The sequence below is a fragment of the Channa argus genome, chromosome 21 (assembly GCF_033026475.1).
Source record: "Channa argus isolate prfri chromosome 21, Channa argus male v1.0, whole genome shotgun sequence".
Classification (NCBI taxonomy): Eukaryota; Metazoa; Chordata; class Actinopteri; order Anabantiformes; family Channidae; genus Channa; species Channa argus.
In genome coordinates this window covers 3,257,698-3,272,601 of record NC_090217.1, presented here as the reverse complement: position 1 = coordinate 3,272,601, position 14,904 = coordinate 3,257,698, and the positions used below count along the sequence as shown (strand labels likewise).

At 44.1% G+C, this 14,904-nt stretch overlaps 1 protein-coding gene across 3 annotated transcripts; it reads left to right on the top strand.

Moving 5' to 3' along the window:
- The first annotated feature begins 1,685 nt into the window (after positions 1-1,685).
- On the top strand, positions 1,686-14,200 carry LOC137106686 (endosome/lysosome-associated apoptosis and autophagy regulator family member 2-like). Of its 3 annotated transcripts, none has more exons than XM_067490348.1 (22): positions 1,686-1,948; positions 4,102-4,218; positions 4,312-4,501; positions 4,610-4,757; positions 5,031-5,120; positions 5,215-5,320; positions 5,451-5,600; positions 5,881-5,969; positions 6,542-6,722; positions 6,981-7,109; positions 7,632-7,722; positions 7,823-7,925; positions 8,058-8,195; positions 8,436-8,708; positions 9,874-10,047; positions 10,215-10,404; positions 10,734-10,830; positions 10,909-11,010; positions 11,356-11,482; positions 12,067-12,245; positions 13,136-13,298; positions 13,786-14,200. In XM_067490348.1, the coding sequence occupies exons 3-22, from the start codon at positions 4,344-4,346 to the stop codon at positions 13,855-13,857; spliced, it is 2,760 nt and encodes a 919-aa protein (XP_067346449.1). In that variant the 5' UTR covers positions 1,686-1,948; positions 4,102-4,218; positions 4,312-4,343; the 3' UTR covers positions 13,858-14,200. The 3 variants fall into 3 exon arrangements, with proteins under 3 accessions (XP_067346449.1, XP_067346446.1, XP_067346447.1); XM_067490345.1 differs by having other exon boundaries at positions 1,701-1,948; positions 4,098-4,218; XM_067490346.1 differs by lacking the exon at positions 1,686-1,948 and adding an exon at positions 1,986-2,890 and having other exon boundaries at positions 4,098-4,218.
- Positions 14,201-14,904: the final 704 nt, after the last annotated feature.

Here is a 14,904-nt window from a genome sequence, read left to right as displayed (position 1 = left end):
GTGGACAGTCAGAAATGTTGTGTGTGCGTTCGTTTATCTATGTAAGTCACTTTGACTTGTTGAGTAGGGGTATATACTTATTAACTCCAGTGAATAAACAGGTGTGATGTCGCTCACACTCAGTCTTAAATACTTTTATTTTAGGCCTATCCACATGTGGTTGGCACCTGCCTTACTCCCAAATTATTTAAATTGATTTATAAAAATGCTTACGTTGCACGTAAGTGCAAAATGTGCTCAACAATTGTATAAACCCATTTCCAAAAAAGTTGGGAAGATAGAAACAGAATGCAGTGATTTGCAGACAGCAATTACTTTTCCAGCCTTTTGTTGCCCTGTTCCAACTTTTCTGAGATGTGTTGCTGCCATCAAATTCAAAATGAGCTAATATTTCCCATGAAATGGTAAAATGTCAGTTTCAACATCTGAAATGTTGTTTATGTTCTATTGTGAATAAAATATGGGTTGATGAGATTTGCAAATCATTGCTTTCTGTTTTCAGTTACATTTTCCCAACTTGTTTGGAATTGGTGGAATATTTCAAATTTCTGTTACTTTGAGTATTTAGAGGTAAGTATTGAACTTTTTTTCAACTTGAGTTACCCGTTACTTTTTGCAGAGGTATATTCTAAATGCTGATGTATCATTACGGCTTAAGCACCTGACCGAGTGTTTATAGTCAAAAATGCTTTTCGCCCGATTTCTTTTAAAAAAAATCTGGATTAGACTTTATGTTCACGTTAGCAAAAGCAAAAATTGTAAGTTTAAAATTTAGGGTATGTAGCTAGTTCTAGTGCTAACCCGTGTAAAGAATGTGGTGTGGTATTTGTATTGGAGTCCTTTTTTAAGGACGTACATGCACTTGAAATATTTGCACAATAGTATTTTCGTGTTTTTTTTTTCTGCAGAGTTATGCAGCTCAGCAGTTGTCAATCAAGATAACGTTTGTTGCCACCTTCATGTGTCTCTGTTGGTTTGTTGAAACTAAGAGAGTAAAGTCACATTATTGAGACCCAGACAGGTGCCTTCCAAAATAAAAGCTTGGGGCTTGAACTAAGACTGTTGTTGGTAATATGTCTAATCTGATTATGGATGTTTTGTTGCAGTCACCATGAGTCACCAAATATACAGGAAATAAGTCCTCCAGACAAGGCAGGGAATAAAACACAGAATTGTAGATGATGTGTAGTCAGAAAACCTGTTAATGTGTGATGTGGTCAGTGTGTTAAATCTATGAGCTGAGCCTGTTTTACTGGAGTTGATTTTTATCTCCATTTAGTCACCACGCCATGTAATAATGCAGAAAATATAGATTTTCATATTACTGTCATATAATGTAGAACCTCAACAATTTGTCATTAAACCTTTAAATCCAGTTCGAACTCATTAGACAAGAATCCAAACCAGTTTGATATTACTGAGCAGGATACTGTCAGGAAGTAGACCAACAATATGAAGATTGTAATCCACAACCCTTTTTGTGTAGTAATGACACTATAGGCCTACACTTTGGAAAATCCTGCAGAAGAAAGTGAAGCTATACGAGTTTAAAGGCCACGTCATTACACGTCATCAGGAAATAACAAAGTGAAATGGCTTCACAATGTGCATCGCATTAACTTTAGGAACAGGAGAATTTTAATTTGAAAGTCTAGCCCGGAAATGCCTTCATGTGTCTGTGACAGTGTTGTGGGCGGAGGATGGCTCGTTAAAAGCAGTGGATGGGAGGAAGACGGGCGCATCAATGACACGGACTCCAGGCAACAATCCACTGCTCGGCACGTTTCCTGTCTGTGGCTGCAGGCGGCGGACCGCCGGCCGTCTGTGATCCGAGCTGAGGATGCGGGAGCAGGTGTGGGCCTCCTGGTCCTGCTGCTGCCTTTTCCTCCTCATCAGCGCTCGCGCATCATCAGCGTCCGCCAGCGGAGATCTGCGGCCGTGCGACGAGGCGAGTGCGCTTTAATTCTCTCCCGTATTATTCGGAGAACTGGTTCTTTTTGCAAGAATATTCTAATTTTTAATAATTGAATGCAAATGGAAAAAATTGGCTCCACACGCAGGATTAGATTGCACAGGAAAACAATATCACCACAGCAGTGTCAGAGTCTATGCGGGGACACACGAACCTCCTCAGCTTGCTGATCCGCTTACAATGCGGCTCCTGTCGGCCATGAGCGCGCTCCATGACGAGATGACGCTGCTGGCCCGGGGCCCCAATGCCTCCTCTGAGCGGCCTCCTGCCGCACAGCCGTCACGGGATCCCCCGCTGTGGGGGTGTAGGGTGGGGGGTTGCGTGGCGTGGATGCTGTCTGGAGGATTCCGGCAGCATCACACTACGTTGCAAAAATTTCGGCCTGAGCTCATTGGAGGGTTTTCCCTCAATCTTGAAGAGAGTAAGTCACAGGGCACCTTCCTCGCAGATCTTATTGCTTTACTTTATAGTTAATTCTAGTGTTAAATGTTGAGTAAGAATTGAGCCGTTTCCTCATAATCAATTGCTTGTTTTAATAGTTAATGCATCCTCTCATCACATATGAGACAGAAGAGTTACGAGCATTGAAATGATTTGGTGACGAATCAATGGATCATCATCCAGTATGAGAATTGTCTAGCACTTAGTCATTAAGGACCCCCCCCACAAATCTGATGCTTTAATACATATTAAGTCTTACTTCAAATGAAGAATAACTTAATTTGTAACCATCTATCTGCAACAACCCTCTAAGTAGAGCTTGCTGTGTAGTTTGAGTCCAAAGCCTCGCTCTGGCACTTCTCCATCTCCTCCTCCAAACCTGCTGTTCAAGTGGGCAGACGAACCAGCAGAGAGTCCAGTCAACTGAGAAGCAGCTAGATGGCTGAAACAATGGCAGAAGTGGAGGATAATAATCAGGTGTGTGTGTGTGTGTGCGCAGTAGAGATAAGCCTGAGCTCTTTTAAATGACTAATCACCTCTGCAGCAACAGATGCAGCTGTTCATGCTGCACCCTCCTCCCCAACACATGCAAACATACAGTTTCCATGCGAGAGGCTGGTCGCTTCATTGAGGTGTAGCATAGCATCCTGCGCACGAATGCACCTGCTGGCTCGTTCTGTGCAAGCGGACAAATAAGGGTCTGCGTCACTGTTAAAATGTTGAGAGTGGGGGAAAAGGTCGGGCTGATGTTACAGAAAGATACGGCTTGATCTGTTTCCCTGGTCTCCCGGGTGATTCGCGCTGGTTGTCATGGCGACTGAGGAGAAGCAGAGATGAGGGATAGGGGATCAAATTGATGACAAGTCAACCTTTGAGTCAGGAGCTTGTAGGACCGGAGGATTCGGGATTTGTTTAGAGGAAAAGACCCGAGAAATGACAAACAAATGAGCACAAATTCCATTGTTGTGAAGGTGTGTGAAAGAAAAAGCGGGTGTAACCCAGGGTGAGCGTTTCAATGCTTTATGCTGTGGTCCAAAACCTCAAATCATGTCAAACTTTAGACGTTTCAGGCTGTTCTTTAGTTTGCTCATAAAACTGATAAAACTCTGAAAGTCGTACGCAAAGACGATGTGCAACAATGGTCAAAATCTGTAGGAAACAAGAAGAGTTCCTCATTTCAGCCAAAAGCCAATGAATGATCACTGCCGTCTGTTAGGGAAGATTAACATTAGAGAACAATCCATTCAAGCAGCTGATACACACGTGTACTGTAAAGGGCTCCCACACCCTCTCACAATGAAGAGGACGAACACAAAATGACAAAAACAGATGTATAACAAGTGCAAGTGGAGGCAAAAACGATGTGAAACCAGCACAAAATAAATGAAATGTTATCACAGACTCACAGAACGACCACAAACGGCATGTGTGCTCCTAGTTTGTGTGTTTGTGCTTTGCAAACTGTTGTGGCAGTTTTTCTTCTTCTTGGTTTAATTTTGTGCTGTGGTATTTCTCAGGTGAACATCAGGGGACCCCTGATATTTTGGGCCCCTGGACTTTTATCCGGTCGTTCACACTTAGAGCAAACCCAGCCACTGGTGCCTAACATGGAAACATGGGGGTGTGAGGATCTGTGTATTTATCTGTGTGTGTGTGTGTGTGTGTGTGTGTGTGTGTTCTGCAGACAGACTACTACTACCAGTACACAGAGTGTGACAGCACAGGATCACGGTGGAGGGTCGCCATCCCTCTGAGTCCTGGATCCTGCTCAGACCTTCCACCTCCAACCAGAGGAACAGACTGCTGTGAGTAGTGTGTGTGTGTGTGTGTGTGTGTGTCTGTCTTTGTATGTCCACATGTTAATATGACCATCTTCTATCCCCCTGCTTGTCTCACAGCTTTCTCGTGTCCGGCTGGGAAGTTTTTAGAGATGTCCACGCAGCGGTGCACGCCGTGTGCAGCGGGCTCCTACTCACTGGGCAGCGGCCTTCGCTTTGACCAATGGGACGCCATCCCTGCAGGCTTCACCAGCCTGGCCAGCTTCTTGGACCCTGGGCCAAATGAGGAGGACATTCAGACCTGTAACAGGTGACACAGATACTCACACACACTAGAAGACTTCCTGTGCATGTAGTTGAATATGCAGCCAAAAACAAAGTACAAAGCCATCGCGTGAGTGTTGGGTTGTTCCTGCAGCTCTTCGTGGACACCGCAGGGTTTGTATCTGGAGTCCAACCGTGATGAGTGCACAGTGTCTCTGGTTTATGCCGTCCACCTAGAGAAACAGGGCTCCGTCTCTTTCACCTACCAGTACCCTGACAACAACATCTTTTTTGAGTTCTATGTAAGTACCACTACCTGCATCTTCCTAAATCATGCAACATATATCTACTTTATTAGTTTTATACAAGACATCTCAAGGGATTTTCCTGAAATTAGCTGAAGGAAATCGGACGAGGACTATAAATGATGCCTCAATTTAATCTTTGGATTGTAGGTTTTATGTCACTGTGTTATATGTCAGAGCCTCTCTGACGTCGAATAACTTAAAGAACGTGGAAACAGCTTGTCTGGGTCTGTCAATCAATCCGCTAAGACAAACACTGTCTGTGTTCAGGTCCAGAATGAACAGTGTCAGGAAATGGCTCAGACCGATGACCAGAAGTGGATTAAAGTCACCAACAATGGAGAGTGGGACACACACACGGTGAGCGTCCGATTACGTGTTTGCTGTGTTGCGGTTTGTGTGTACATGCACTTCACTTTGTGTGTGTTCCCTGTTTTCTGTTTTTTTTAAAAAGGTAACTCTGAAGACTGGTACAAACATCCTTTACTGGAGAACCACGGGCATCCTGGTGGGAGGGAAGAGGGTCAAACCTGTGCTGCTCAAGAACATCCAGATAGAAGGTGAAGCATTTAAATGACCAAGTAAGACTCACAATCTACAATAGGTGGAGTTTTCAAAAATGATTGTTTGTTTCTGCGTGTGTGTGTGTGTGTGTGTGTGTGTGTGCATGGTGCTACCGTACGTGTCCAGGTGTGGCCTACACATCCGAGTGTTTTCCATGCCGACCCGGCTGGTTCAGCCCGACCCCTGGCTCTTCATCCTGCCAACCGTGTCCCAGCAACAGTTTCTCCATTAAGGGAGCGTCCTCCTGTACACACTGCCCCGAACACTACTATTCACGTATGTAGTATGTGGTTTCCTTAGTAACTGCGCTCTGAAAATAAAAACATGTTGTTTTTATCGTTCCCCCGGAGGACGATTAAGTGGTGATGCACAGTTAAAAGAAATACGAGAATATAGGAAACCTAATGATAAAATTAATAAAAAATACATGAAATATTGCCTGCTACTCTGACAAAGTGTTGTTTTCCTCAAATGCTTAACATAAACGCTTTGGGCTCTGATGTCTCCATCTGGTTTTCAGAGGTTTAATAGATCATTGCATTTGGTTCCCTCTCAGATGAGGGGTGGGCAGAATGCAAAGTGAGGCCGCCGTGCACAGAGAAGGATTACTTCCAGATCCACAAGGCCTGCGACAGCGAAGGAAAGGTCAGCGGGGTCCACGTCCCACATTTCACACACACACACACGTATCAAACATACCCTTTTTCTTATGTCGTGTAAATTCTATGTAAACGCGCGAAAACAATTTACCCGAAAGCTTTAAGGAAGTTTTTGGTAAGTTGTACACATGTAGTTGTTCTTGCTTAACGATGCAAATAATGCTACATTTTTAATTTACCACGTGTTTACCATCTGTACCACGTCATGCAGATTCCTGTTTCTTTTACGCTGGTTGACTTTATTCTGTGACTCGTCTGAGCTCACTCTTGTTAACATTTAAACAGATCATAAACATGTTTGTATCCGAAACACAGGAAGCCTCCTAACGTGGTAAGAAAAGAAAATCGCTTAATGAAGTCTCTGTGTGCCAGCTGTTCTAAAACATCTCCTGCCTTGGCACTTGGCCACACTCTGGGCTTGGTGTGATTCACATTTCTAAAAGCTGAGGGAACCTGATGACTGAGGCCAGGAAGTAAACGCACACATCACTTGTTGATCGTGGTTATGTGTTTTCCCTCATCCATAGCTGCTAATTTTAACGTCTTTGTCTGTCACAGACGCAGGTGCTGTATCATTGGGTGGAGCCCAAAATCTGCGTGGAGAACATCACTGGGGCTGTGGAGCTGCCAGGGACAGGGCAGAGAGAGCCCTGCCCTCCCTGCAACCCCGGCTACTACAACAGCAATGACTCGACCTGTTTGCCCTGCCCACCTGGAACCCACTCCGATGGCACCGATGGTAAAGCCTGCTCATCTGTGTGCACGTCTGCCATCTCTGTCGGTGCCAGTTTGCTGTTCCACTCCCTAGTGTCTGTTCAGCTCACAGTAGTCGTATATTCCAAACAGCCCCATCTGGTCCCATAAAGCTCTGTCTGTTCTCCATTGTGAATGAAATGTCTACAAGCCTGATAATCCACAAAGGCAGAAAATGTCATTGTAGTATCTAAATAAAGCTTGTGTGTGTGTGTGTGTGTGTGTGTGTGTGTGTGTGTGCCAGTGTGTGCTGAGTGCCCTGCAGGTACAGAGCCAGTTTTAGGTTATGAGTACAAATGGTGGAACGTGTTGCCTGACAACATGAAGACGTCCTGTTTCAACGTGGGTAATTCCAAATGTGATGACATGAAGGGTGAGCACATTAACGTTTAGCTCCTAACATAACTATTAACAAAACCTAAGTAATGAAGTACATGGTCTATTGAAAGACCAGTGACTACTTACTACTGACTACAAGTTAACCTGCTAACTAAAGTAAGTAGTTAACAGTAATTTTACAATATATAACTAACAACAAAAATAAGGAACAAATTAACTATTAAATATCTGTGATGAAAACTATTAAGTAACAAGTAAGAATCTAACCACTAAATGATGGGAAGTAATTCTACAACAGCAACTACTCACTAACCCCTTTCTAAGTGGCGGATAACTGCAGTACTATTAAGGAACTAACAAATCAAACTAACTCACTCCTACTACACACACGACTTTCCTCAGTTGTCTACGAAATATAAATGTTCAGGTTTGTTGCTTGTATTTTGTTCACACGCATCCAGACGGTTCGGTTTATTGGGTTAAAAATCGCAGCACACGTGCACAGATCTCTAATCCAGAATCAGTAGGGTTTAATGAGAGTGTGTCTGTCTGTCAGGATGGGAGGTTGCGGGGGACCACATTCGCAGCGGAGCCGGCAGTTCGGACAATGACTATCTAATCCTCAGCCTGCATGTGCCTGGCTTCAAGTAAGTGCTGCTACAAACACGTTCACAGTTTAGAGTTTCTCTGTCAAGACGCTCACATCATGGTCAAAGTGTCAAACTTGTGTTTGTGTTTCTGTGGCAGGGTCCCAGCCTCCCTTTCTGGTATGACCACTAGTGAATTTGGTCGGATATCCTTTGTGTTCGAGACAATCTGCTCTGCCGACTGTGAGCTCTACTTCATGATGGTGTGTGTGTGTGTGTGTGTGTGTGTGTTTGGAGCAGAACGTAGTAATTAGGTGACTAATTTCAAATGCAGGCCACAGTGGTCACATCATGACAGTGTTTAAGCTCCTGTTTTTCTGCGACGCCCCCTGCAGGATGTGAACAGGAAGAGCACCACAGTGGTGGAGTCCTGGGAGGGAAGTAAAGGCAAACAGTCGTACACACACAGCATGACCAGGAACGCGTCCGTCACTTTTACCTGGGCCTTTCAGAGAACCAACCATGCTCTAGATGTGAGTGGAAACACAATATCACACGTTTCCCTTTCTATTTAATAGCTGTGCAGCTTATAATATCTCCATCTCCATTAATGTTTCACCTACTCAAAAAGGAACTGGGGATGATTTTAATTTTAAACAGGCACGAATGTAACTTCTCAGCAGTATAACTGTGATGTGTGCGTAAAGGCTCTGTAGTACATTATGACGCCGACCAATTGTACAACCTTATATTAAATATGAGTTTGTTTGCAGGTGCGTCGTTATGTCAGCGACATGGTGAAGCTGTACTCCATCACTGTGTCCAACGCCCTGGATGGCGTGGCCTCAGCCTGTCGAGCCTGCGCTCTGGTCCCCCAGAACTCCCAGCGAGTGGGCTCCTCCTGCGTCCCCTGTCCTGCTGGTTTCTACATCGACAGCGAGACCAACCGATGCCAGGAGTGTCCGCCTGACACTCACCTGACGGGAAATCGCACCTACGGCCAGGATGCGTGTGTTGCCTGTGGACCTGGAAGCATTAGCAACAAGGTGGGGAGCGGTGGTCCTGTGGGTTAGGAATGGATATTATGGGATGGTTTTTATTACCGCAGCTGATATGATACCTGATTCTTGGTTCCATCCTCTGGACAATATGGATTCTTTTGTTTCATTAAATTAAAGTTTGCAAACTTTAAAGCATCTTCCACAAAAATAATTGTTGTTTAATAGGCAGCCGTAGTCTGAGCTGCTAATTTGTTTGGAAACGTGGAAGATGTTTCTGCCAACAACAGTGCTTCCAATGAACCTTCTGCAATGTGCAACACTGAGATGGAAACGACTTTTAAGATTTAACATTGTGCTGCCTTGTTACAGCTGCTCTTCACATGAAAAGTAGAAAAGAAGGGAAAATGCTTCCACCAAACCAAGACAATAAACAAGTACAAGTCCAAACTACAGGTCAATAATAAAAAAACCCAGCTAGATATAAATGACATGGATGAAATAAAAACAATACTATTTGTCCATTTTGAGCATTCAGTCCCCCTCCTGTGGTTCTGTGGAGCACTTGACTGTGATCCGTCTCTGGCTGAAAGTGCTCCTCTGTGCAGCCAGCACACAGTGGACTGGGTGGGAGGGAAAGTCCAGGACTGAGAGGAGTTTGGACGACATTCTCCTCTCAGCCACAACATGCAGAGGGTCCAGCTTCTCCCTCAGAACAGAACCAGCCCCCTCATTAGTTTGTCCAGTCTGTTACCGTCTGCCACCTTCATGTTGCTGCCACAGCAAACCACAGCATCGAAGATGGAGCTCGTAGGGACTCGTAGGACATCCACAGCATGCTGCTGCAGATGTTGAAGGACCTTAGTCCCCTTATGAAGTACAGCCTGCTCTGCGTTTTCCTGTATCCTGATGCAGCATTAACTGACCAGTCCAGTTTATTGTCCAGGTGGACACACAGGTGTTTTTACTGCAAAACTACTTCCACCTCCTCCCCCCAGACGTCCTGAAGTCCAGAGTCAGAAAGGGTGAAGAGACAGAACTGTCCCAGCAGTGATAACCGATTATTTCATTAAACAGATTAGAAATAGAAATCATAACTTGTTTGCTCAAAACATTTGATAATTTAATTGAAATATTCTTTAATATTTAAATATAAATGTAATATTACATTTTTAAGCCAGTGGTTGAGGGTTCGTTTTCCCTTGCCCCTCAGGAACACTCCCGCTGCTACAGCGACTGCTCTTTCTCCCACACACTCAACAACCGGACGCTGACCTTTGACCTCAGCGCTCTGAGCGCTGCAGCCTCACTGACCATCGGGCCCAGTTTCACCTCTAAAGGCACGAAGTACCTTCACCTGTTCAACATTAGCCTGTGTGGCCACCAGGTAATTCACACACACCTGATCAACGGATCTAATTTAATCAAAAACAGATTTTGTTTCTGATGTTTTTTTATTTCAGTTCTGTGCTTTACTGTCATTAGTACTGGATATTAAAGAAGTATAAAAAAAAAGCTGCTATCGTGCGTAACCATAGCAACTGTCTGCTGCAGGGGAAGAGAGCCGCTGTCTGCACAGATAATGTCACCGACGTGTCCAGCAAAGACGACCAAAGCGACTCGGCTCAGTTTGTCAACTCAGTGGAGAGTTTCATCTGTCAATCAACCATCATACCAGCAGATGGCCGGGGATTCAGGATGGCCATTTCCTCCCAGTCCATCAGCCTTGCAGACACTTTCATCGGTAAGATCACCGTTACCTTGGAGGTACATGGCCGCTTATATAGTGCATTTGTTCAAAGTGTGCTGCTTTGAAGAAATAATAGTTTCTTCCCGTTCACACACTCACACACCAACGGTGGTTGCTGCTGCGCAAGGTGCTCACCTGACCCAGCGGGTAAAGCTTGAGGTTCAGTGTCATGCCCAAGGACACTTTGACACGAAGGCAGGGGGGACTGGGAATCAAACCACTGAACCTGTGGTCCGTGGGCATCTGCGTTACCAACTGAGCTACAGCCAACCCCCATACATGGTATTAAACTAAACCTTTAACGTTAACTCTCTGGCTTCTAGGAGCAACAGTCGACACGGTCCTGAACGGCGTTCACGCTAAACCAGGTCTTTTCCCGGGAAGCTCAGAGGACGTTCCAGACATTAACTTCTTCTACAGGTACAATGTGAAACACAGAGGAAGTTACAGGCTTTGATGCATTAAGATTCTCACCTCGTGCCTTTGATTCTCTTTCAGATCAACTCAGGCAACAGCCTCGTGTGATCAGGGTCGGAGTTCAGTCATCACTGTCCGCTGTAACCCAAAGAAGTCTGAGCACAGTGAACTCTCTGTGCCCAGGTAACTGAGCATGTGCACGTGAAAGTCTTTGGTAGAGTCGCTGTAAACGATTAGCTGTCAACATAGAAACCAGTTTCCAAAAATGTTGGGACACTGTAAATAAATATAAGGCAAATAAAAAGCAAATGCTATATTGTGCATGTTATTTAAAAAAGCTTATTCTCATTGTAAACTGAGAAACAGAATTTGTCAGCAGCATGTTTCCTTAAAATGTGAGACAGGAACATGTTTACCTCCTATTGAAACGTGTATATCTTTGCAGGCTTTGAGTAGTAAAAAAGTAGTAGAAATGAAATGTGTAAATATTAGACCGTAAGACATTAGTTTAAAAACCTGTTTGTGCAGCTCGTGTCCTGCAGGAACCTGCGATGGATGTACGTTTCATTTCCTATGGGAAAGCGCCAGCGCCTGTCCACGCTGCACCGAGGACGACTACCACCAGATTGAGGGAGCGTGCAAGGGGGGTGTCCAGGTAACACACACACACACACACACACACACACACACACACACACACACACACACACACACACACACACACACACACACACACACGATCTGCAAAGGGGCAGCTCGAAACTTACAGTTGCTTCATGTTACATTTCTGATAAATGTCTTTATAAAATGTGAGTTGTTGTTAATTGTAACAATTTCCTCAGATGAAAACCTAAAACAAAACTAGATCATCTGGGTGGATTGTGGGCCGCTGGGCACAAACAAAGGAAACAACTCTTATTTGCTCCTTTTGTGGTCATTTGTTGTCTGTCATTTTATGAGGTGCCCTGAGCTCTTTGGCGTCTGGGCTTGTTTCAGTTCAGTAATCCATCCACAGTTACAGCCCGTAAAAAAAGATGTTGAGACAAATCAGAACCGGCTGCAAAATAAATGCTGAACACTTGTGTGTGATTGTGCTTCCTGTCTCTCTTTCCCATGAGTCTCAGATATTCATCAGAACAAAAACAGAACACAAAGCAGCTTGATTTGACTTGTTCAGACTCTCTGTGCTTACAGTCGCACACACAAAAATGCAGGAATTCTCCATTCGTCTCCCTCCAGGAAACTCTGTATGTGTGGAACGAGCCCAAGTCGTGCACCAAAGGAGTTTCTCTGCCCCCCAGGAGCTCCTCCCCCTGCGAGGCTATCGCTCTGTGGCTGAAAGTCGGCGTTGGTGGCGGAGCCTTTGTGGCCGTGCTGCTCATTGCCCTGACCTGCTATTTCTGGAAGAAAAACAAGAGGTTAGAGGCACTTGGCAATTGAACACACCACCGTCATTTGAGGACAAGCCAACAAAGCCTTTAAGATTTAATTGGTAGTTTAACGTAGCAGCAGCTGTTTGCGACACTAACAGTAAAGCGGTGACTCACATCTTTGTACTTTTGCCTGCGATCAACAGCAAAGTCTGTTTGTGGCCCTTTTTATAGTTGTGTCCTCCTTCAAGTAGGAGTTTAATTATTTATTTCAGAGTATCAGAGGTCTGAATTATTGAATTTTAATCTTGTAAAATGATTTAAGGAATAAATATTGTGAAAAGTTAAGTATTTGTCTGGGGAAAAGGGAATTTGTCTTAAGAAAAGCTCTGAAATTTTATAAAAACAAATATTGTTTTGAGAAGAAATTTATAAATTATCTGGAGAATATAATTTTTACACCAAAAATCTTTTTGAAAGAACTACAAATTATAACTTCATTGATGATAATAAATGTTTGTAAAACATTGGATAACGGTGCTATTTTTTTTAAAGTGACTTTTAGGGAAGGAACAATAATTTGAATATTTCTTGATCTCATTATAATATATCTCAATTTTGTATATTGAATAAATATTAAAATATTTTAAATATTTAATACTGGCAAGGGAAACAGTAGAGCGCAGTATGTCAGCGTGAATAAAGGAGGGATATTGGTGCACTGTAAAATCTTTTTATGAAGAGAAGCTTATTGAAATGATAATGAATGTGTGACAGTGAAAGGAGCTGAAAAACAGCAGGGATCTGGTTTGTCCTGAGCAGTGCGGTTATGGCATCATAATTTAGGGTTATTTAAAAATGTATGTGGTATTAGAATATTGCCTATGCTGAATAACATGCTGCCTCATGGTGACAAAGTCCCTGTGGTCTGTGGTCAGGCTGGAGTACAAGTATTCTCGTCTGGTAATGTCTGCCAACAAGGACTGCGAGCTGCCAGCTGCAGACAGCTGTGCCCTGGCCGAAGGAGAGGAGGCCGACGACGACGTGGTCTACGCCCAGAAACCAACCTTGCTGGGGAAACTCCGGGCCATCGCCAACAAGGTGAAACGTAGCTTTATGTGGAAACTTTAGTTTGGGTTTCACTCAGATTCACTGTCAGCCTCCACATTTGCCCGGCGAGTTCCCGCTTCCAAGTCTCTGCACTGCAAAAAGAATAATTTAGCAACAACACTCCGTCACAATAAAACATCTGGACTGTGTTTTACACATTATGAAGTTACAATAAACAATTAAGAAGCAGAAATGTACTAATCACTCATCATCACTTCATGGGAGGCATTGTCAGAACCTCTCCTCATTCCAGTTACCTTCATTTGGAATTATAATGTCATGGGGAAATCAACCAGACCAGCTTTAACGATGCAATTAAAAAATGTCTCTCTCTGTCAGTCTCAGGGCTACAAGCAGTTTAGTGTTGTTGCCAGACTGCTTTAATGTCTCTCTCTGTGTGTGTGTGTGTGTGTGTGTGTGTGTGTGTGTGTGTGTGTGTGTGTGTGTGTGTGTGTGTGTGTGTGTGTGTGTGTTTCAGCATGAGGATGGAGACAGCAGCGAGTCTGTGCAGCTGAACTCGTCTCAGTCTGATCGGTGGATTCTGGGATGAAGCAGACAGTTGCAGTAGGAGGAACAGTCAGTGATGTAGTGTCACTGTTTAACCCCCCGCCCGCCCGCCGCCCCTCACCCCCCTTTATTGTTGGGGGAGCCAACACAGACCCCAGTTTTCACTTGAAAATTGTTGCCACTGCAATGCTGGACACTGGCTTTTACTGCTCGACCCGGGAACCAACGGGAAAACCTCCTGTTTTAATAAATACTGAAGGGTGGCAAACAAGCTTCTGATGCTTTTTGTATATTTTGTATTTTGATTTGGCATTTTCTGTTGAAAGTCATGTATTTATATCAATGTATCAATGAGGAATGTATTAAAGTCCTGTTTGGCTTTGGGATTCATGTGACTGCTTGGACATCGTGGGACAGATTAAAGACCCTTATTCACAGAAGATTGGACGAGCCGAAAGTCGGATATGGGGTTTTCAGTTTGATCTGATAAAGGAAAAATAAGAAAATGTGCCACTTGGTTGTCATTGCGAAAGTTATAGATCCTTTGTTGGATTTCCAGTCCAAAAAGTGGTACTAGGCCCCTTTACTTAAGTAAAAGTAGCAGTACTGTTAGAAGTACTAGTACTGCATTCAAAGTAATACCAGCATTTTGGAATTACACTTCAAGTACTTGTGATGCAGAATGGCCGACATGAGTCTGCTGATTAATGTGAATGTTGCTATGGAGCTTATTTGACCTGGATATTGCTGCCGAGCCGCTTACAATAATTCATCACTTGTTGATTCTACTTTGTATCGATGACAATCAGTAAAGTGACCAAAGCTGAAAATGTTATGAAGGGAAAACACACAGTAGCCTACTGTAGTAAATGTCAGGGACCAGAACCAGAACCAGCTGTTGACCAGACCCAGCTGTTGGGGGGCTCAGGTTTCTAATGAGGGTCTGAGGAACGCGTTTCGTTGTGTTGCATAAATGAATGATGTCAATGCTTGTGATCTGCCCATGTTGGTAGCTGCATTTGATTCGGGCAGAAATGACGGGCCTGCACAGTCCGGGTCTTTACCCGGTCGGTCCCGCTCCGTACGCTGC

Excerpts from the sequence above, each read along its gene's own strand:
- LOC137106686 (XM_067490345.1), top strand. The coding sequence starts at position 1,841 with ATGCGGGAGCAGGTGTGGGCCTCCTGGTCCTGCTGCTGCCTTTTCCTC. Across the intron at positions 5,970-6,541 it reads CCTGCGACAGCGAAGGAAAG|ACGCAGGTGCTGTATCATTG; the intron begins GTCAGCGGGGTC and ends TGTCTGTCACAG. Across the intron at positions 7,110-7,631 it reads CAAATGTGATGACATGAAGG|GATGGGAGGTTGCGGGGGAC; the intron begins GTGAGCACATTA and ends TCTGTCTGTCAG.